The 23,339-nt window shown below is 40.6% G+C and overlaps 2 protein-coding genes across 7 annotated transcripts in view; one reads left to right on the plus strand and one right to left on the minus strand.

The window, feature by feature from the left end:
- The window catches only part of ORC3 (origin recognition complex subunit 3), a 37,074-nt gene extending 21,008 nt beyond the window's left edge, over positions 1 to 16,066 (minus strand). For 2 of the 3 annotated variants that reach the window (XM_064447657.1, XM_064447656.1), the window contains exons 1-7: positions 15,930 to 16,066; positions 12,244 to 12,298; positions 8,948 to 9,045; positions 4,770 to 4,914; positions 3,335 to 3,439; positions 2,409 to 2,563; positions 1,312 to 1,463 (exon numbers count right to left, since the gene is read on the minus strand). In XM_064447657.1, coding sequence (XP_064303727.1) covers positions 1,312 to 1,463; positions 2,409 to 2,563; positions 3,335 to 3,439; positions 4,770 to 4,914; positions 8,948 to 9,045; positions 12,244 to 12,298; positions 15,930 to 15,953 — 734 coding nt within the window. In that variant the 5' untranslated portion in view covers positions 15,954 to 16,066. The remainder of the gene's footprint in view (positions 1 to 1,311; positions 1,464 to 2,408; positions 2,564 to 3,334; positions 3,440 to 4,769; positions 4,915 to 8,947; positions 9,046 to 12,243; positions 12,299 to 15,929) is intronic. The other variant, XM_064447658.1, reaches the window with a different exon arrangement.
- A 102-nt stretch (positions 16,067 to 16,168) lies between these two features.
- The window catches only part of RARS2 (arginyl-tRNA synthetase 2, mitochondrial), a 40,367-nt gene continuing 33,196 nt past the window's right edge, over positions 16,169 to 23,339 (plus strand). The window contains exons 1-4 of one of the 4 annotated variants that reach the window (XM_064447659.1): positions 16,169 to 16,261; positions 17,050 to 17,123; positions 17,743 to 17,848; positions 21,057 to 21,140. In XM_064447659.1, coding sequence (XP_064303729.1) covers positions 16,223 to 16,261; positions 17,050 to 17,123; positions 17,743 to 17,848; positions 21,057 to 21,140 — 303 coding nt within the window. In that variant the 5' untranslated portion in view covers positions 16,169 to 16,222. Of the gene's footprint in view, positions 16,262 to 16,789; positions 16,844 to 17,049; positions 17,124 to 17,742; positions 17,849 to 18,837; positions 18,858 to 21,056; positions 21,141 to 23,339 lie in introns of those variants that run through there. The other 3 variants (XM_064447663.1, XM_064447660.1, XM_064447662.1) reach the window with 3 other exon arrangements.

Raw genomic sequence — 23,339 nt, forward strand, 5'->3', positions numbered from 1 at the left:
GTTATCCCACAATTACTTCATGTCTTTAACTTCTCCGAAGTCACTGCTAGAGACTTAAACATAAAACCAATAAACTTCATAAATTACTGTCCACTGTTCATTACCTAAAAGAATAAATCGGGGAAAATTGGATCTTGTGATTAACAAATTAGAACCTCTCACATTTACCCACTTCACCCTTATTATTAAACATGTTTAAGACTGAAATGGAGAGAATAAACCCAAGCTCTACAATTAACCCAAAGATCTTTTTCAAAGTATAATGCAGCTCTGCCAAGCTTCTATTTTACCCATCTTCTATTTTACTTTAGTCGAGATCATCTTTAGTTATAAGATCACTTAAATCCTCTAAACCTTTTTTCTGAAGAGACACACAGTCTATGAAAAAACTGTATTTGCAAGGAGTAGACTGACAGACCTGAACTGCTCATAATTAGGTATTTATCCTTGCCACAAAAAGCAAAATAAAACACAACACTTAAACAATTAAAACCTCATTTTACCCTGCCTTGCACCCTAATTATTTCCAGATAATTGTGCATTTCTGATTTTGCTTCTTGAAATGTTCCCCAGAGAATCCATCTGCCAGATCTGAAGCAGTAAGATATTTTTATTGTGAGTCTCTCAGCAAGTGAAACTGCCTAGCCTTGTTTAGATGTCATGTCAGGTGTGCACATTGCAGCTGAATTAGTTGTACAACTGCAGCCCCAATTTTGCTGCAACTGTAGTTTCAACCTGGGGACTAAGTGCAAAATACTTTTTTTTGGAGGACAGTATGGGTTTTTCATTAGAATGCATGAAATCATATTAAGGAAGACAGGTTAAGAAAGGACAGAGCATGGGAGCACCTGAAGTATCAGCTACTCATTACAGATCCTGGCCAATACTGAGAAATTCTCTGAGTAAGTTTTATATACTCCTATTAGTAAGCTAGTGACCTTTAAGCAGTATTACTTCAGTACCATGCAAAAAAAGTCTACAGAAGAAAGATCTATGCATTTTAAAAAATTAGTTTCACAACTGCAAATTCTGTAACAACTAGTACCAATAAATCTTCTTATGTAAAGAATTAATTCAGCCAACCAATGTCTCAGCCCAGCCCCTAGGTACTCTGGTTCAGAGTCCCAAGTTAGCTTTAGGACAGTTTATCCCCAAAACCTAGCTAATAGGTTTTCGCTCAATCACTGCTGCAAAGAAGCAGCATCAATATTTGATTCCAACTCTCCATGGGCCTCATTGTTACACTTCAAAACAGCTACAAATAGAAAATGGGTAAAGGAAAAGAAGAACTAAAACTTCAGGTCACTTTACCTGCTGATGACTATAAAGTCTTGAAGTACTTTTGTGGTGAAACTTTCCATGTCTTTGAATATAACTACAACTGGAGGAGATTGCCACTGTCTAGGAGAGGAAGTTCTTTTTTTGCTCGGAGTTTCTGAATCTGTTTTCTTTGAAGATGTTTGCTATGCATTAATAAGCAGAAGACAGAAAAAATAAAAAGATTGAATCACATCTGCGATATTACAATGGTCCAAAGTGACATGACTGACTTTTTGCTACAGTCATATTTATTCTTAGGATCTAGAATTGCAAATTTTCTTCCTTCTGTTTGGCACAGCAGGAAGTACAAAGAATAAACAAATTTTAAAAACCCACATTCCAACAAAGGCAAGAATAGCAGAGCTGGTGAAATTCTGTTGGGACTGAGGGAGAAGATTTGAGTTGTGTACATGGACATTGCCCATTTCCTATATATCTTTACCCAGTAATAAAAAGAGCATGTACTCATTAAACTTTTATTTAACACACAGCTTTGAAGAAGTCATCATAAAATTAGTTCTAACTTTTATTCGTGACAGAAACAAAACCTATAACTTCATTAACTTTATTAAATACAAAGATAAAAATATTTTGAAAGTTATTTTCTCACTGCTTATCAATGTAGCATGGCCTGCAGGTGACATAATGGCACATGAGCACTAACATGGTGCCCTTCCCCTGGATGGCTGTTCTTTGATAAAGTTTTGTTTTAATAAACAAAACATCTCAGCACTCCTGGGAGAAAAGCATCTGGCAAGAAGTTGATACTGCATTTTAAGCTCTAGTTCGCAATTAAACAGATGATAAAATAGTACTTTTTGATTGTTTTTCAGAATTGTGACAGTCATAAGCTCATCAAAAACTAACTCTACATTTCTTATATATGTTACAGTTTTATATTCAGGTCACTTAATCCCAGTTATTTCTTAGTATTAAATGAAAAGCTAACTTTTTGAATTTTTTCACTATGGCATAGAAATTTGAGTTTTTCAGTTTCTTCTTTAAAAGCATCTAAAGGTCAGGCATTTTTATAAACTGGTGATACAAAAAAAAAAAGAAAAACAAAAAAAAAAACCCCACAAACATACCTTTGTTACACTTTCATACCAGTTAATAAGAGAAGTCATTGAACAACGTATTCTATTCTGGGAAACCTGCAGGTAGTCCTCATCTTCCAATGAGTTCACATCTATAGAGCAGTTCATCAGCTGCCCCATCAGCTTCTGCATCAGATTTTTTATGCCTTCACAACACATTTTTCAGACACACAATAAAGACATTTGGTTATTCAGTCACGCTTCTCCAACTCATACTCTAAAAAATTACCCCAAGTTAACACTTATTATTTTTCACTTGCCTAATTATTCTCCTTCTCTCTCCAGAATGCACACCTCATGCTCCAGAAAGCTTGAAAGTATTCATGATATGCATATTGTTAATGCAATAAAAATTATCCTACTAATTTGCCTAGATAGCAACAGTTCAGGTTAAGTTGTTGGCCCTTCACCTTTCCTGAATTCCAGCCACGTCCTATTAGAGTGACCTAAAAATAAATAAGGCATCCAATCCACAGATCTGGGGATAACTGATTTTAATCTTTTTTCTTAAAAAATAAAACGGAGCAAGGAGAGTGGGACAAAATGTTGTTCTACCTATTCCTTCACTGTAATAATGTGACTGTAAGCATTCAAAAAGTGGAATGCGTATATATGCTGTCCAGTTAAACAGCAGGAAAGCCAACCTATGATATCAACTTGCAATACACTAAGCAGCCCGCTCTTGACATTTATGCTGCAACTAAGTAGTATTTCAGTCTTCATTGTTTTAAACAGAACTGGATACCTCTTAAAACACAGTAGGCATTACTGCTATGTTAACATGGGTTTGAGCAAATATTTAGAAAGTCTTCAATATCCCTCCCTCCTATTCTTCTTACATTTGGGGGCAAAAGCTAGAATTTCTAGTTAATTGGCAGCCTATTCAGATGAAGAAGCAAAGCTATTGAAATATTTACCTGGGCAATCTTTGGCTTCCAGCAAGGCTATATAAGGAGTAATGCTATTTTGAAGGACTTCTGAGAGACTTCTAAAAGTCAAGTCATGATCTGTAACATTTACACCTAGAAGACAGACAAATTTTTAAGGGCTTTTTTCCTGTGATCCGTGACCACAATGATTAAATAACAAACTGAACAGCAGACAAAAACCAGAAGATAACTCAAATATTCAAGGAAGGAATGAAAAGCATTGCATCATCTATGAGGAAAGACGAAACACTAGCAGAAGATTAGACATACATGTTAATGCTAGCTGATTAAAAGGAACAAGGAACCACTGCAAAGACCCCTCATATATTTTGTGTGAGTTTTTTGTTTTTGTTTAGTTTTTTTTTTTAAAGAAGAAAGATTTCTCAAGGGTGCAAACCTGCAAACAATAGTTTTCTAACTTCCCTGCTCCCCATACCCTCAAAAGCCATCCACAGTCGTCTAAGATGATAAAATTCACCTCCTCTAGAAGAGCAGTGCATACACCTGAGACCTGGATCCTCACACAGTAAGGACAAAAATTATTACGAGTTAGTATGAACTAACTGTTTGAATTTACTATGAAATACTCAATTTTTACTGCTTTTGTTAACATCCTTAGTCAACAAAAAAAAAAAAAAGAAAAAGCCCCTCCAGAAGGCAATTCACAGTTTCTTCCACAGAAATATTCATAGCAGGAACTTCTCACTTTCTACAGCCTACAAAAGTAGACCACCTTAGCCTACTTAGCACTTAGTTTTGTTAGTGCTTACGTGGTAAATTTGGAGCACAGGCCTGATCTTAGGTTCCCTGAAATGATCCATTGAAAATGCAATCAGGTTGCCTTGAACCAGGTTTAGGATTATAGTTACAACCCTTTGAAAGAAAGGTGGGGGGACGAGGTAGAGAAAAATAAAGACATACTTCAGAACTTCACTAACTTCAGTAACAAGTTCTTCAGCTATTTTCTTCACCCTCTGCTCCTTTTCCAAGATAACGACACTACTTTCCTACATATAAAAATGCACTGCAAGAACATGTATCAGAAATACTGCAAGACCACATATCAGAAATACAGAAGCTGTGTAATTCCATGGTTAGTCATAGAAACCACCAAGCATGTTGGTGGCAGAAAGAGAGACAGAATCAAAGCATCTCCAGTGCATCAGGAAAGAAACCCCAGATCACTACCAACTGCCTAAGACAGACCTTTAGGGAACATGTTACCTTACTGCACTATTATGCATAATAATAAGAGGAAGGAGGTCTTACCCTGCTTCCTTCTTCCAGCCCAGTCTCTTCTGTCAACATTTCTGAAGCTGATATTGCTCACAGTAATTGCCAGAAGTCAGCACTATATTTTTCTTTGATCTCTGTGTCAGTTTTATTCAGATGTACATAACAGAATATATCTTTTAAAAATTACCTAAGACAAGAGCTGCAGTAGGGATTTCTCTGGACTTCATCCAACAAGTCCATTTTGTTGTCTTCTCTTGGAACTCAGAATGAGACCGCCTCAAAAAACTCACTAGGTTATCAAATAACTGCTTATTCAAGTCTTCCTGTATTTGCTGTAAACAAACAGAGAGAGATTTTATTTACAAAAATGTGGAAACACCAGAATATCTTCCTTTTCCTACTCGTTTCCTGAGTAGTTTTTAACCCTTAAAACTCCAGGGTAAAATTTTAATAACACTAAGTTTTCCTGTGAACTATAAACATGCTAATCTACTCACTGTGTGGCAAACACACACCTTTCCCATCTTGGAACTTCTGGTCAAACGCCTCAACAGTAACTTGGAAAGCAAATGAGCTTAACTGTTGTCACACCACAGGGAAGAAGAAAAAAAGCCCCTACTGACCAAGTGCAAGTGACATAGGAAGAATAAAACAATGTAACTAGTTTCTGGAAGAATGTTCATGAGAATTCCTATTATTTCCTCTTGGCTTACAAAACACCTGTAAACATTTTTCTGAGAAATCTATACAAGAGCAAACATTCAGCTCCTCCAGATCTAAATCAGGATAAAAGGGGGGGGGGAAAGGAAAGCATTAAGTATGTTTTATAGGAAAAAATATTAAGCCACTAAACTACATGACTGCCACATTTGCTACACTGCCTTTTGCCTTCAGGATGATTTTCATGCAAGAATATGTATATGCAGGAATATATGGGAAGGTGAAAGAAAGCAGGGGGAGATAAAACTTTTAAAGGCACATGTTTAGTGGCAGCATTTTGTATTTCTTTTATTATATACGTGCCTTTGAAAATCTGTCTCTAATCCAAAATGTATCTTCTGCTAGAACTCTGTACTCAAAAGTTCAGGGTATCAATATATACTCTCAAACATAGATGTTAGAAACAAGATTAAATCCTTGCCTCCAATAAAATCATCATCAAGATTAGCAACAAAAAGTGACACACGCAGAGCAGTGAACTTGATTTTAAACAAAGTGGCAAAGACTGTCTCTAGCAGCATTGATGAGGCAGCTATCAAAGGAGTTAAGGTGACATCTCCAAGAGATGGCACACATGCCTGCTCCATTTCCATTATACAGAAGAGTTCCTGTTGCTCTCCTGAACAACTGATAAAACTGTACACAAAGTAATCTTACTCTTTTCACCCTCTACTTATTAAAAAATATGTTTCTGGCCTTTCTGATGTTCATTGTGCACCTCTGAGCTCCCACCTGAAAAATTCTATGGAAACTCAGAATAAACCATAACATGGCATTTTAAAAAGAAGAGTTTACGCCATCAGCTTTATAATAGCATTGTAACATGTCTTGTATTACCATACACCCCCCTAACAATCCTCTGAGCTTCTGCTTCAGAATCTATCAGACCTCGAGCTTCTTCTGTTCATTACTGGACATGTTTTCACTAAGCTACCCTAACAAGAACCTAAATCCTTACTTTGCATGGTTACAGTATGAATTATTTCTTCCAATGCACACTTGTGAAGATGGAATTCAGTCTGCCATAGCACTACACATTTACTTAGCTTTCTTAAAATCCATCAGTCTTTTCTTGTCGTAACAACTTTGTTACTGGCACTATTTTGGTAGTGTTCAAGCAAGTACACTAGGCTGCTCTGCATCTCAAGTGACCAGCCCATTTACTTGCAAGACACGGCTTCCTCTGGAAAAGTCATATGAACTGGAAGTTCAGTCCATGCTACCTACGACACTAGGTTTGGTCGTGATTATCTGCTGTGTGGTATGAAAACCATTACCTGCAGAGTAGAGCTAAAACTACCATATTACAGCCCTACACTTAGGCTTTTGGGTTCTAACCTGGATCCTGGTAGTGCAACTGGAATTCCTCTCCTTAGAGGAAGGAAATGTTTCTGAAAGCCCTTGATGAGGTGTATCATAGTAAGAACACTTGCAAGGCCACAGCAGGGGTGAAAACTGGGATACTGTGCAATACTGAAACAAAAGAGGTCCAAAAATCACCATCCTAAAATGAAGGACAACTCCTGCAGTACTTTTGCCAGCTTTTCATTTTGTGAAGATCCCGAAAGGATGTCATCAACAGATGACAGGTGGTGCTACCACAATCACAGCACAGTTTATGATGGACATAAAAAGTCCAAGGGTGCTCCTCAACAATGTACTTGAGGTCAAATCCTCTTCACTCTTCCACACATCAAGTAGATACCAGAAAACTGGGAAAACACTAGCACAAGCACATGGCCTGCCAACAAATTGTCAGGTGGCAGTACCCTGGCAAAAACTGGAGAACATCCTGCTAGGCTCCCTTAGCACACTACCAGAGCCCCTAGAATAGAAGTCCAAACCAGCAAGCCATGTACTTCCTGGGTATTCTGCCATGAATCAGTTTACTGCACCAGGGTTTGAAAGTATATAAGGAATAAAATCCTGCCCACACCTACCTGGTCTGACCTTACAGATGATGCCGCTTTGAGCATGAGTTCGGACTAGAGCCTTTCTAAGGTCCTTCCAACCTGAATTATCACACAATTTTATGTCTAAGAAAAATTATCACCTCCAATTTTTCTAACAGCAGGATACAAGGATGGTAATTCAAACCTCAGTGGAAAAAAATATCAGAGATACCCCAGAAGCTGTATAACGAAAATTCTATGTATGGCAGCAAAAGTAACGGCAGGTAATCTGCCCTTGGGCAAATCAAACTCCAAAGCAAAGCCCATATCAATTTGTCAATGTAGCATGAACTGTCATCCATCTGGAGGAGGAAGAACTGAGGAAAGTATTTGGCAAACTCCTCCTACCCTTGTTTACTTTGAGGCTGCTAGATTTAGAACAGGAAAGAATGATGATTTTGCAGATGGCAGTGACTCTGTGCTGAGTGGTTAAGGGAGGCTTTTGCTACGATGGGCTGTGCCTGCTGCTCTGGCAGAGCACTACTAGGAAAAAAACCAACACTTCTTCAACCTGAAAATCCCGCAGCCACTGTTGGCAATGTCGAAGCATTGTCCCAAAAGCCCTGACAACACAGTGCCAAAGAAAGAAGATTCAAGAAAAGGTCTTTCAGAAGTAGCTTCAGAATGTCATCTTTCCTGTAATCCACTGTGTAGCTGACAAGGCAGTTTCTGGTGCAGCTGCCAACATTACTGCCAGTGCTGGTAGCTAACCTCTCAAGCTGAAGCAGTTGGCAGGAAGATACCAAATATACCTCCACAAACTTCTGTGTGTCCTCTATAATCAGCACGGCTATGTAGTGCGCTGCTTTGCTCAGCCTGGCTAGTTATGGTTTGAAAAGGGTGCTGACTAGCCAAAGTGAGCTAGACCATGGAATAGTAGGAACAGAATTAGAGGAATTTATGAGTTTAGCCCAAGGGTCCAGATTGTAAGCTACATCCAGCTGGCTTCTACTGCACATCCCAAAACAAACTTAGGAAAAAAAAATCTCATAATATCTAGAGCCCAACAGCAGGCAGAGGAATATGGAATACTTGCCCAGAATCCTTGACACTGAATAGAAGAGGAAATCCCTGCTCTAGGGAAGCAATTATTCATACTATGATAAAAGCCAGAGGGCTGTAGGGACACAACAGCATACCATCTAACATACAACAATTAGGAGGCCACAGTTCAGTATGACATTAACTCTGATCCCCACCAAACAACTCCATTGACACTGTCCATACTAATTCAGACTACGCTTGCAGCTGTGTCATTCCGTATTTGACATCCATGCAGTTGTATTCATATAAATCCACTGTGAATCCTGGGCTGCTATGAACTCTGTAACACTGAGGTCAAGAGCAGCCCAAAATTCTCAGAGGGCTGGCAAGCACATAACCGAAGATAGGAAACAGCAGTATGCCAGGAATTAATAAAAAGGATAATTAGTAAGAAGAGAAGCTTAGAAACAGCAGCTGAAAGCATCAAAAGAATGTAATTGTGTGGCTAGAAGTAACGTGCAATTGATGGATTTATTATTACTATTTTACATTATGGACAGGGATTTCAGTCTTAGTCAATATTTCTGGCCCTTTTATTGCTTTAACTACTTACTGTTTTAAGCATGTAAAAAAGATCTTCAAAAACAAAGAAGTAAGCAGCATTTTTATAAATGCAAATCATTGCTTTAGTACTAGGTGCAAGACTCACCTCCGTTTCCGATTTGACCTGCTTCCATAAAGACTGACAAATAACAAACCGCAAGTCAGTATCTTCTGAATCATTGTTTCCTTCTCTGAAATCACTAGCTATAAAGACAGAAAGCAAAGGCAAGCACAAATAAGATTATTAAACAAAACATTTCTTGTTCAGAAGAAAACGAAGCACCTGACTGAAACAAGAACATCTTAATATACGTATATATCTGATGGAGGTGACTTTTCTCTTAACCAATTAACTAACTGCTGGTATCTGGTAAAATAAGCGAGGGAATGAGCAGAATCTGTTACCCACGTATGCAGGCAAAAGGTAAAGAACTGGCTTCCACCTCAAATCCCAGATGAGCTAAAGGCTAAATCAGAGCAAACAGCCTTTATTATTAAAATAGAATAAAAATTTTAAAAAAATCTTTTCCTTGCTTCAGAAAGTTTTGTGGGTCTCTTTTACCTATTAAATATTCAATCCTCCTTCACTGTCAGATATGGACCATAAAGGCTTGTAAGAATAGATACATGAAACTCCTTCCTGTTCCCCAGGGAAGATGCAGCTAACACCAATTTCCTGAAAATAATAAGGTATACTGGGAGAGAACTGTTAGGTTACATGAAATACAGATTTTTTTTTAAAAAATACATTTAACTGATACAACTATTCCAGCAAAACTGTTAAGTGCAAAGCAGGCCTATGTTTCTGGCTCTCCTCTAAATCACCTCACAATTCTACACATACTTTTTATGAAAAAGGAGAATCAGATCTTTTTTGGTAAAACAGTGTCTTGGCACATTTTCTGAATACATCTGGCTTCCCAGTTGCTGCTCTGCCTCACAGATGAGAGTATAGAAACTCTCTACCAGCTCCAAGCTAAGAAGGAGAGACAGAGCTGGAAGTAAAATGGGAGACTGACAAGAAAGTAGTATAACTGAGTGAGATTTTTCTCCTTGTTTTTCCTCCCACATTCACACAGTCTACATTTCCCTTAATGACAAAAAAAAACCCCAAAAACAAAAACCACAACACCCAAAACAAACAAACCCGAACACTAACTGAAAGAACAAAGACTGAAGGTTAAGTAAACAGCCTCTTAACTGTTGCTACTAGGTGACGGTTAAATGTAACAATTTTTTTTTTTTTTCTAAATGCATGCATATGAAAAATTTAATTTCCTAGCCATTAATGTCCATTTGGTGGCCATTCAATGGAGCATTAGCAGTGGTCTGATCTCTAGAAAAGAACCAGTTAATGAGCATATTCTATCTCCCAAGCCATTAAAAACATCCAAATCAGCTCTGTAAATAAGGAATAAGAGGCATTCCTGATCCTCTGGTTTCATTGTCTCCCATAAACTAACAACTCATTTGTATCCCCAAGAAAAATCACTTAAAATACATAGCCCACGCTGATTACACAGTCTTAGGCTTTTAGTTAAAAGAAAATCCAGCCACCACACTATAAGTAATATACCAAGGCATAATATTCTTTTTGTACTACCAGACCTCAAACTATACATGCACACAGGCCTTTTGTGAGGTGCAACAGTATTATCAACTATCCGTAACTGAAACTTCACACTTGACAGATTTGCTCTTCCAAAATAGACGCACAAAGCACGGTTTATTTAGAACACCATTCTAACCAACCGCTGTGAGCAGCCAAACTCACTAATCTCTGCCTCTCTTTTAGGGGTATGTCATGGTTTCAGCTGGGATAGAGTTAATTTTCTTCACTGTAGCTGCTATAGTGCTGTGCTTTGGACTTAGTATGAAAATAATGGTGACAACACAGTTTTAGTTGTTGCTAGGTAGTGCTTGTACTAGTCAAGGAATTTCCTAGCCACCCAATCTCTGTCAGGTGCACAAGAAGCCAGGAGGGGAGGGGGCACAGCCAAGACTGGCCAAAGGGATATTCCATGTCATATGATGTCATGCCCAGTATACCATCTGGGGGGAGTTGGCCAGGGGAAGCAGTGATCAGGGCTTGGGGACTGGCGGCATCAGATGGTGGGTGGTGAGTGGTTGCATCACTTGTTGTTTGAGTTTCTTTTCCCTCCTCCCGAGGTTTCACCTCTCCCTCTCATTATTTTCCTTTTCATATATTGTTATTCTTATTATTAATATTTTAATTATTAAACTGTTCTTATCTCAACCCACAAATTTTCTTACTTAGGCCCTTCCAATTCTCTCTCCCATCCAACTGGAGTGGGGGGAGGGAGCAAGCGGCTGGCTGGTGCTTAGTTGCTGGCTGGGGCTAAACCACAACAGGGTAGTTCAGTCAATTTTATTTTTCTTTTTCAAAGCATTTGCTAACTGGAACAAAATGTTCAGTAGGATTTATCCAAGCGTTACTAACCTTGCAAAAACAAAAACATAACATCCAGTAAGGGCTAAAACTTCAATGAGGTTTAAGTGCATAGGTCTTGGTTGTCGGTTTATTTATCTTGCAGTGACAGACTGGATTGTTTCCCTCCTCCTCACTCCCTGAGCTACAGATGTGCCAACTCTCATGGAAAAAATAATTTGGGATTAATTTTAAAGCAGGTGTTACAGTAAGTCCCTCTGGTAATGAATGAGTCTGTAGTGATTTCCACAAAAATCTGGCCTTACTACTTTCCCCTCCACTTTTTTTATACAAATTGCACACCTTTTGACAGCTCTGGTGCTGCCCAAAAAAGTTTAATCTGGGAATAAGAACATTAAGTCTCCTAACTGATTCTCAAACAGGAACTATTTAAGCAGCATTATTTATGGCTCCAAATAAGAGTCACTCCTTTTCAGTCTTCCTCAAATGACAAGAGACCTGTATACACAGCATATAGGCTGGAGATAATTTAACATATAACAAACATTAGTGCACAGAAGCCATGGAATCTTCACAAATGGCTTTTCTTTCTTCTTTTCCTCACGAAACTTAGGCAAACTACCAATAACATGATGCGACTTGTTAATGGGATACAACTTCTGACTCCCATAGCTTAAAAGTGGCTCATTCAGACTCTCCAGATAGTTTTTCAGTCAGTAAACAATTTACGGTAGCATGGAAAGGAGTTTTCCTGTAAAAAAAAAATTGCAAAGACAAAGCTATATGATCCTGATTGCTTGAGATAAAAAAACAACCCACAACATTTACACTAGCCACAACTTGCTGGGGTTACTCTGAAGAAATGAGTTTTCAGCAGTACCGACAACAAGGAGCAATAGAAATCCTCACGCAAGTACGACAGAATTCAGTCAGATGTGGTGAACCTTCCAGGATTAAGCCAAGCATAGTGACACATATCAAAATGCACTAACCTGTTTTCTGAGACACCCTTCTCTTCTTGGGACTTGGTTTAAAAACAAAGCAGCCCTAGAGAATAGCAAAAAAAAAACCAACTTATATAAAAGTTTATAAAAATATATACAACATAAGCATCAATCTGACTGGCTCCCAAAGCCGCTTTATTCTCCTTTGATTTCAGTGCTCCATTAAACCAACCATTTGAGCTGAACTGCCAGCATCTTAAGGATATCAGTTTGCATACTGTCCCTTTATGTTCCTGTTTCAGGCTGGAAAACTATTGGAAGCAGCGTCCCAGCATATCTGGGAGGAACTTTTTCAACTTTCCGTTATGTTCTTCAATTCAATCATCAACTAGAACAGCAGCAGATTCTTTAAACTTCTCATAACCTCCAAGAGGTGTAGAATTCAGAGGAAATTATTCCCTGAGGACACTTCAATGGAGTTTTCCCAGTACAGTTTCAGTTAAAAACAAAAGAAAAAAAAGGCAAGAGGCTGAGACGCACAGAAAAGGTGACCCAGAATAATGCAATGAGTATTAAGTCACAGAAGCTAATGACATGCCCTAGCTACACAGGACAAGTGCATCCCAACTCAAAAAAGTAAAGATGGTTAGAAGCAGAACGACAAATAGTTTGGCAAAGGTTCACGTAAATAGAAACCATGGCTCCAAGGAAGTCCTCCAGACAGAAGTCATCTCCCAGTCAGATCAGTTTTATCACAAAGTATTAAGCTTTGAATTCTGGAAGACTTTTTCCTCTAGAAAATCTGAAATTTCTTCCCTCATCCTCTCAAATAAAAACTCATGTCTTTTGAAGAGTTATAATAATTTCCTATATATCTGAGATCATACACATTCCCCAACTCTTGCGGATAGGAAGGCTCTGCAGAGGGATCTGGACAGCCTGGATCGATGGGCTGAGGTCAATTGTATGAGGTTTAAAAAGGCCAAGTGCCGGGTCCTGCACTTGGGTCACAACAACCCCACACAACGCCACAGTTTTGTGTCTGGAAAGCTGCCTGGCAGAGGACCCGGGGGTGTTGGTTGACAGCCAGCTGAACATGAGCCAGCAGTGTGCCCAGGTGGCCAAGAAGGCTAATGGCATCCTGGCTTGTACCAGGAATAGTGTGGCCAGCAGGAGCAGGGAGGTGATCGTGCCCCTGTACTCGGCATTGGTGAGGCCGCACCTTGAGTACTGTGATCAGTTTTGGGCCCCTCACTACAAGAAGGACATTGAGGTGCTGGAGCGTGTCCAGAGAAGGGCAATAAAACAGATGGAGGGTCTGGAGAGCAGGTTTTCTGAGGAGAGGTTGAGGGAAGTGTTTAGCCTGGAGAAGAGGAGGCTGAGGGGAGCCCTTATTGCTCTCTGCAACTACCTGAGAGGAGGTTGTAGCGAGGTGGGTGTTGGTCTCTTCTCCCAAGTTACTAGTAATAGGACAAGAGGAAATGGCTTCAAGTTGCACCAGAGGAGATTTAGATTGGATATTAGGAAAAATTTCTTTACTGATAGAGTGGTCAGGCACTGGAACAGGCTGCCCAGAGAGGTGATGGAGTCACCATCCCTGGAGGTATTTAAAAGACATGCAGACGTGCCACTTCAGGGCATGGTTTAGCAGACATGGTGGTGTTGGGTTGATGGTTGGACTTCATGATCCTAGAGGTCTTTTCCAACATGAATAATTCTGATTCTATGATAACTCACTATGAGGTTCTTGTGCTACAGCAAGTGGGAAGGAAACACACACATGTATTCCAATAGACAGACTGATTCAATCCTGTATTTCTCAATGGAGATGCTTATATAAGCAAAGATTATTGAACTTAACCAAGGATAGTTCAGCCACTAGTGTAAGAATGATGTAGTGAAAATAAAACTCCAGAGTATGTTCAATTTTGATCGCAGTCACCAGCCTGTTGAGTGACTTTGGACCTGTGATTTCCCTTCTGATACAAGTAAGAAATTGCAGTAAAACACTGATAACTATAACGGCCTCCTCCGAAAAACAGCCTTACGAATTGGAGATGCCTTCAGATACTGTCCATTTTACCACGTATATTAGCAGCCATCTAAAACCGGCTGGACAGAAGTTGTCGTTATTCTACAGATCCTAAACACTCTGGAACAATTCCACCACTATAAAAAGCTATACTACAGCCTTATTTATGCTGCAGTCCACACCACATGTCAGAACAGTAATTCACAAGAGCACAACTGGAATTGGCCAAAATACTATAAATCATATATGTGATTTGTATAGAACTTTTTTTCTTAAAAAATGTAAATTAATTATTTCAAATAATTATTTATGGTGTGAATTTTGGGGTTGTCCTGTGCAGGGACAGGAGTTGGACTCAATGATCCTTGTGCGTCCCTTCCAACTCAGGACATTCTATGATTCTATGAAAAAATTAAATTAAGAAAAAAGAATTTTCATTCTAAAAGAAGAAACCAGGTATGCTTAAGTCAAGTGAAACATATATATTCTTTAATGCTTTACAAGCATTGGATTTCCCTATGCCACCGAATGTAGCACAGACCAGAATATAAAATGGGCAAAGAAGTATTACATGTAAGACAGGGGAAGCAAGGAGTGGGACACCTTTCACTACCTAACTACTTAAAGGCAACAGCCATTTTTGAAAGGGAAATCCGCCTGTTTTGGATTAAGTTTTGAAATTAAGTTTTGATTAAGTATTTCTGTTTGGAAATACTTCCCTTTACTCCTAAAAGCAATGACGCACAAGGGACTTCCACACCGAAGGATCCAGCTGCACATCACAATTCAGTGAAAAACGATATAAGGGAGGAGTCTTCTGACGATAAAACGCATACCTTTCTCCTGTGAACCACTGCTACAGTTCACTATATGATCAAGCAAGACAAGAAGTAAGTTAAACGTTCCAATACAACATTTTAAGTCTCGCTACATATTAACGCTCTGATGAACGCCCTGTCCCTACTGCCAACACTGACTATAGGCCAGATACAAGCTTTAAACTCAGAAATACCAAGGCGATAACAGGTGCTTAACATCACGTGCGAGTCACGGCACTTTTATTTCTCCATTGAATTAGTTTTGGGGGAAGACGCAACGAGCGTTTCGAAGCGGCAGCAAGCAATGCCAAGAGGCTTTAGCTGGAAGCGGCAACATCTACGGCTTCAAGGCTGCTGCTCGGTCCTAGGCGAGGTTTGCGTCGAGCACGATCGCTTTGCGTGTGCCAGCAGGCGGGAGAAGCGGGGCAGGAGGGCCGGCTGCCGACTGCTTGTGGCGAGAAGCAAAAGCGCCTCGGGTGAAGCGGAACCGAGGGGGTGTCCCGAGGGGCATGGGTGAGGACGGGCCACCAAGGCTTTGAGGCTGCAAGGGAAGGGAACGGACGGCGAAACAGGGCACCGGGGAGCCCGAGAGCAGGGGACGAGGTACGGCGGTAAGAGGAGCAGCCGCAGGAGCCGAGAGGGAGATGGGTCCGACCCCTCCGCACCCGCAGGGCCGCGCTGCTCTCCTCACACCAGGGGCGCTCCGGTAGGACGAAACCGTCCCGCCCCGCCCCGCCCCGCCCCGCCCCGGGGGGGGGGCGGGGGCAGCCAGCGCCTTGAGGCCCCAAGCCACCTCCGCAGAGCGGGAGTGAAACCCCGTCCGTCCGCCTGTCTGTCCCCCTCCTCGCCCGGAGCGGCAGCCGGAGAACAGCCCCCCCTCTCACCTTGGAGACGGAGCAGGTGCTCATATCGCCGCCCTCCCGCCTCAGCCCCAGCCCCAGCGGTACCGGATGAGGCGCCCGCCGCCGCCTAGGCTCCCGCCGCGGCAGGGAGGGCGGGCGCAGGCGCACTGCGGGAACGCCGCCTGCCTCCCCCCTGCGCAAAGGGGTGCAATGGGCTCTTCCGCGCCCTCCCACCCCTGTCCTGAGAGTGGTACGACCCAGCCCGCCCCTGGGCGGGCGGAAAGGTGAGGTGAGGGGAGTGGGGGGGCCGCCTCCTTTCGCCTGGCGCCGCGGCCATGGCCTCCTGTTCCTTTCGGAGGAGCATCGCTTCCCAGGTACCCCGCTCCCTCTCGCACCTCGCCGGGAGGAGGGGCGCGCCGCAACAGACACTTCCCATTTGCGCCCTAACCCAGACCCCCCTCCTTTGCCTCCCCTCCCCGAGTGTCTTGCAAGGTGCTCGGCGCGGGCTTCCCTGCCCCGCCCCTCACTGGGGGCCGGGGGCGTGGCGGGGGGGGGGGGGCCGGGCGCGCTCTGTCAGCCGCGCGGAGGTGTGGCGGGAACCCGCCGCCCCCGTCACGGTCCCCGCTGCCCCCTCACGCTCCCCTGCACCCCTTTACACCCCCCAGCAGGCGCGCTGCTCTGCCGAAAGCGTTACCTCGGTTTCCCCTCCCCGTGGGCTTCAGCCCGTGGGCTGAATCGGGAGGCTTTTCATCTTGGCGAGGATCCAGCCATTCGTAGCGTGCTAGCGAGGGCTGGCACGGTACGGGCCTCCCCCGCCCCATGCTAGGTGCGGGATAAGCCCAGTGAGGTGCAGCAGCTAGGTAAATGGTGCGGCAGGGTTTGGTGGGATCCTGCATGGAGAGGAAAACAAACAAGCAAACAAGAGCAGCTATACGTCGTGTTTTGCCTTGCTTTTTGTAAGGCTCCTTTAACATTCCTTGGGTTTGTATTGCGTATTTTATTGTAGTGCTTGTAAGTTGATAAGTATTTGCCTTTTTTTAATCTGGGTTGAAATTTGTTTTCAAATATAAATTATGCATCCCCCACGGGTGTTTAAACAGGGAGCAGTACTTTTCCTGGATCTTTTTGGCTTAAGACGCTTTGTTCTTTATTTCAAATTTAGCTTTCAAAGGTTTTGGATCTGCCACCAGAAAAGTTAATAAAGTCCATATCTGCAGTTCCTGTCTCCAAAAAACGGTAGTGTTTACATTTTATCTTAAACATTATGTCAAGTTTTTTTTTTCTTTCCGTTGTGCTTATTATTGCAAGAGCTTAACAGGACTTTAGGGAAAAAGACATACAGAAAAAACAAACCTAAGCTAATATACCAGTGCAATTATAAGAAGATACCTAAATCTAATGAAATGGCTGTATTTTTTCAAACAAGCTCAAAACAAGTATAATCGCTTAAAAAACTGTACAGATTATAGGCAGTGGTTGAATGGGAGATTTTTCAGCTTTAATGATCTGAATGTGAAAATGCCTAGAACCAACGTGAAGTTATAATGGATTTCTTTCAGTGTCCTGCTTGAGACTTGTAATGATGTTAGCAAGTAGATTACATTTATTCACGAGCATAATTTTTGTTTATTCTGAAATGGTGTTCTCACCATATCTACTTTCTGATTGTATGAGAGCAAAGGTAATATTTGGGCTTCTATTGCAGCTTCCTAAACACAGTGAACTTTCAGGTATCTGTGACTGGGTTACACTTGGCATTTAGACTTACCGTGTGCAGAGTCAGCTTGGATGTGCCAAATCTACCCATCACCTCAGCAGGGATTTTTCCTGATTTTCCTATGTTCTTTTTTTTCAGGCATGTTGCTGATTTCCAGCTTTCCATTGCTTCTGTAACAGAAGACAGCTCTAGTGATTGCTTAGGTCAAGACCTTAATCTTCAAGCTCAGAAGCTAGCTGGAAGGGTATGCTAATGTGTTAATCATATATTTATGCAATAACCAACTTACAGACTAGAGGTAAACAGGCTTCATAAGGTAAATAGTATTCTTTGTCCAAGCATCTGTTTGGATCAGAGTAGTTTAATGACTGCACCTAGCGTAATTGTACACAGAATCTTCACAGGGAATTGGAGAAGCAGTTTTAGTTAAGGTTCTTGTGAAATTATTGTTCTCAGATAGTTTGAGAGTAAATAATATTTGTGAAGTTAGGAGGGTATAGAAAGGGTATGCCATGGTCTGTACTGTTGCCCAAAACTTGAGGAAGAAATTGAGTATGCAGTGGCTTGGAAAACCAAATACTACAAAACCCAGCACCAGAATGGCAATGGATAAATTTAGCATATGGGACCAACAGGCCAAACTTTCAAATCCCTAACTGCTTGAAATTGAGGTTTCTCAGAACAGCAATTTTTTAAAGTGTGTTAGTGTGGGAAATGGCAGTAGCTGAGGTATTAAGACTAACTACAGCATAAAAAAGAAGCAGCATGCAAAACAAGGCCTACAGAGGTGACACAGACCTTGAAGGAAGGGAAAGAAAAATTTGGAGAAGCTGGCATGTGTAAAGTTGAACAGAAGTGGGATCAGAAAGGTCATGCTGAGCTTTGAGGGGTCATTTGAGCTGAAAAATCATTTACAGTCCGAAAATGTGTTGCTGATGCCAATGCAGAGGAGTATAAACTAGGAAACTGTGGCAAAGTTAGTTGCAAAGAGGAGCTAGATTGAAAAATGAAAGTGCAAACGATTCTTCACCTGCATCCGAAAGACCCATCTTGAGAAGGAATCAGTTGGGTTGCTGTATGATCAGGAGTTAAAAAAGACAAATAAAACCAGTTGTAATACTATTGAGAAGCTAAACTATTTGTCCACGTCGTCCTTTACTGCTGAGGTGTTGAAGAGATCCATATCTTGGACCCATTCGTGTGACAGATGAATATTCTGACTCGGGTGAAAGAAGAACTGGTGATGCAGAGATGTACGACCAAAAGTTCTGAAACAACTTAAAGATGATATAGAACCATGAAATAATTCAGGTTGGAAAGGACTGCAGGAAGGTATCCGTTGCCATCTCCTCCTCAGTGCAGGTTGTTGAGGGTTTTTGGATGAGGTTGTTGAGGACTTCTGAAATCCTAGGTTTTGAAAGCCTCCAAGGATTTGACAGCCTCCCTGGCCAATCTGTTCCAATGACTGTAACAGCACAGTAACACTTTTTTTCCCTGTGTCTAGTCTGTCACTTTAAAAACAGCTGCTGTTCCCAGTGTTTAGGAAGCTGCAGATTGTCTCTCTCCTTTATTGTTTATGGCTCATTAAATAAACCTGGGTCAGTTAGCTCTACTTTTTTACATGGAAAAGCAGCTGTAACAATAAAGAACAGACCATCAATATAAGTCCCAAAATTGAGTGGCCATGCTGAATAAACAAAGGAAAAAAAAAATCCGTTAACCTCTTGGGAATGTTTTTTGTTGGGTAGTGGATAAAGGAAATGCATTTAGTATACTTTGTTTAGACTGGTCATGTCATCCCCAAAGAAGGTAAGCATTGTAGAAATTGGCAAAATATGACCACACATCAAAAACTAGCAGAGACACAGCAAATGTAGGCAGTTATCAGTTTTTGTTATGATAAATAGTTGATGGAGTGCCTCAAGGTTCGACAGTGTGTTCTTAGTCACTTCTGAGGAAATAGGTCGCAATATTTGAAATGCAGATATTTAGATTAGGCAGAAGAGATGGAGATTTTTCTCGTTGACTAAGATAGCCTAAGTAATAAGACAGTGTGATACTAAATGAAACATAGTGTGCCCTAATGTGCCGAGAACAGTCTGTCAGAAACATCTGAATTGTCTCATTTCCATGGGCTTTTGGTTTCATCTGGCTGGTTGGTTCTTGTTTCATCTTTGGACTGTTAGTTCCTGGCAGAGGAGACATCATGTTGTGGGGTTTTTACACCCCTGTACAGCATAGTGGCATTCTGATCCAAGCCTTAGGCACAGGGAGACCTGGTTGAGAAAGAACCACAAGCGCACTTGGAGGAGAGGTTGTTAAAGCTATGATGAGGCCAGATGAGCACTCAAAGAGAGATGAACACTGAGATGACTAATGACAGATTAGGTAGAAAATGTTTAGCAGAACAAATGATATGGAGAAAGTCCAGTGGGAATTTCTGTTTTCTTTCTGCCCCATAAGTAAAAAGAACTTTTCCTAAAATGAAAAGGTGGGAAATTCAGAGTTGATACAAGAAATACTTTTTCACGTAGCTTGTGAATAAACATTGGAATTCGTTGTTATTGGAGCCTCTGAAGGTTAAGGAACTTCAAGGCTAACCATGATTTCATCTCCTGGTTAAGTTAGTGACTAAGCTGGAGACCTAGCATGGCGGTAGGATTTCTTCTTTGTGCTGTTGAGCTTCAGTAGGAACATATAGCTTGCCTCTCTCAAAGATATTAACCAAGTGATAAAGTGATTGAGTCAACTTTTATAGGCTATCCATCATCCTTTTTTTTTAAGACAGTTTCTTGACTATGAAAGACAGCTAGTTTAGTAAGAAACTCTCAAACCTGATAGGTTGAGATCCAAAATTTTTGTCAAGAGGAAGAATATTCCTTATGGGTTCAGAATTTTTAAAAAATGTGCTTCATGGAAATTGCAAATGATTTTTAAAATAAATTGGCCTTTAACATCTTTATTTTGGATCACTGGATACTGCAGAACATTGTCATTAAAGTCAGAAACTTCAAGAAACAGCAGTCCAAAACCTCTGCCTCAGGTTTTCTTTAAGGCATTGATCTTGATGTTTGGTTTGGGGTTTTTTTTTTTAAGTGCTGTCCGGTACTGTGTAAGCTATCAAAAATATTTCAGCTTTTCTATGTACCAGGAGTTCAACTATTGCACCCGGTCAAAATAAAACACAGCCTGTACACATGCCGGGACTGAAGTAAAACGTGTGTGACGTTTCAGGCTGAGTTACTTTCAGAGCTACTAAGCGTGGATTGGAAATAATAAAATCATTCCTTTTCCGACAGGATTGGTTAAATGGTCCGTTTATGATTGCTTCAAACCAATAAATAACATGTAATGTTTCTAGCGGATTCAATTAATATTTATGGTGGTTTGAATTAGAGTTTTCCAATTTACCTGTTTTCGCATAGAGTTTCTGTTTTGCTTTGTTCTTTTAGCTACAATGTGATGCTGTAGTGAGTGAAATCAGCGCTGGTCCAGGAACAGTGAACTTTACGATAAACAGGGAATTATTAGCAAAGGTGAGTACTATATTTCAGGTATTCAGGTATATCCTCAGTATAAAACTATAGACTACTTAGTGTTGTCTTAGAAAGGTATTTTCTGTCTTTTGTAAAACTGTGTTTTCTAAGTTCCCCTTGAGGATCCCTGTTGCTCATTTGTTATGTAGGCCTAGAATTTGGAAGGACACTGACAAAAGTTTATCCTTATAAGGAAACAATGTATCTACCATTCACTGATAATCCTAACTCCTCCTTTTGCTCTCTTTTTCTGCCAAGGTAGGCTTGGCATCTGCTTTAAGTTTCTACAGTATACAACTCAAAAGCTTTGATCTTGCATGTAAAGACTCTTGTTTAAAATAGAAAAGGATGATGAAAAATACCTGAAATAAAAGTATTTGATAGCAGATCTATCATTACATACTTTTCTAAAACAAAACAAACAAAAAAAAAAAACAAAAAAAGACCAAAAAGGAAGATGTGTTCCTCAAAGTCCAATGCCTGACTGAAATTGAAAGCTTTGTTTGTTAAACCAGTAACTTAATGAAAGGAAATTACTGCTCAGTCTGTAATAGTGTCTCAGTTGTAGTCTGGATGACTTGCAAGAGTATTTTAAAGGTAAGTGGATGGCTGATACTGTTAGACTGGGAACTGAATAAAAGCTTTGCTAAGCCAGTTCAGTTAAGTTGCGGAGCAGGCTATATTGTTACGTTGTTCATGGCCTTAATCTATAGGCTTAGCAACTCTTGTGGAAAATATATTGTGGTCTTAGAAAATTAACCACATGCGAGTTACAGGCAAGAAATCAGGTCTTATCTAATACTGGTGAAGTCCTCTTTGTATCAGGACTTCCACTGAGTCACTTAGGCTGGTAGTCCTCTTCTCCTGAATGGTAAGACCCTTTCGTCTTGTGAATTGCTAATGCTTAGGCATGCCTGTCAAGCAGTTGCTTTATCCCTTTAATTTTTCATTAGCTATTTATAATCAATCCATCTTGCTTAAGAACATAGCAGCTGACTAGTTTCAGTGGTAAATTTTATTTATGGGCAGGATTTCACAAGGTGAAATCTTTAATAAGGAGATTCTTTAGTTTACAGATAAATAGATACTTTATCTGTAGGGATTCTAGTCAGTTTAATGATTCAAGCAAAACTATGTGTCTGGCCTAGTAGTGTTTTGCTGGAAAAATGTGGAATTAGGACATGTCATTTTGCATTATGTCACTGAGGAGAGAGGAGGAGATAAAATCTAGCTGTGACTTTCACTGATACAGAGAATTGGTCTATGGGTGAATTGGATGATTTCTTTGTAAGCTTACCTGCCGTAATAAGAACAGAATTAAATGGTTTTCTACAGGCACCGGTCCTTTTTTTTTTGGGTGTGTGTGTTTGGTGTTGGTTTTTGGTTTGGTTTTTGTTTTTTTTTTAATTTATTCCATATCTATTGCAGAAGAATTTTAAGGTGATTTTTGGAGGAGGAAAAAATAAAAGCTTCCACTGAATGGAATGAGATATCCACTTCCATTCACAATGTTAAAGGCCTCTACCTTCAGGAAATTTGTCCAATACATGCAGCGTCACATATTAGGTTTTGTAGAGTATCAGCACCTGTGTGACAAACCGAAGTATGTAGGGTGTGTACAGGGGCTTACCTTGCTGTATGAATGCATTACTGGTCATACAGTCAGCACAGGATTCCTTTTCCCACAAACCATGTTCAAGCTGTTGGGGAAATACTTTAAGGCATTTCACACAGTCTCCGTACTTTCCAAGTAGGCATGTTTTTGTAGGGACCATTCACAGTGTCCTTACAGACCTGCAGGTGGGGGAAGGGAAGAGGGGGTGTTTGGACACACAAGGATCGAACAGTTGGATTTCTTTGGCTCTAAAGGAGGAGAAAGCAGGCTGGCTTTTGATGCCTAGAAATACTTCACAATTTTAGTAGAATGTGAATATATTATTTTTTCTTCTTCCTATTGTAGAGTTAAGTGACTTGGTAGTTCTGAGGAGGCTTAAATTCTTACAAAAGCCTCCCATTTTTCTGCTTCCCCATTGCATATACATGCTCGCTTCCAATGGGAAAGGAAAAGAATGTTAGGCAGATGCTATTCCTAAAAATACAATAATGAAAACAATAATGAAACATACAATAATGAAACATACATAACAATAATGAAAAATACAGTGGACAGTGATGTAAAGTAACTGGAAAAGGTAGAAG

The sequence above is a fragment of the Phalacrocorax carbo genome, chromosome 3 (genome assembly GCF_963921805.1).
Source record: "Phalacrocorax carbo chromosome 3, bPhaCar2.1, whole genome shotgun sequence".
Classification (NCBI taxonomy): domain Eukaryota; kingdom Metazoa; phylum Chordata; class Aves; order Suliformes; family Phalacrocoracidae; genus Phalacrocorax; species Phalacrocorax carbo.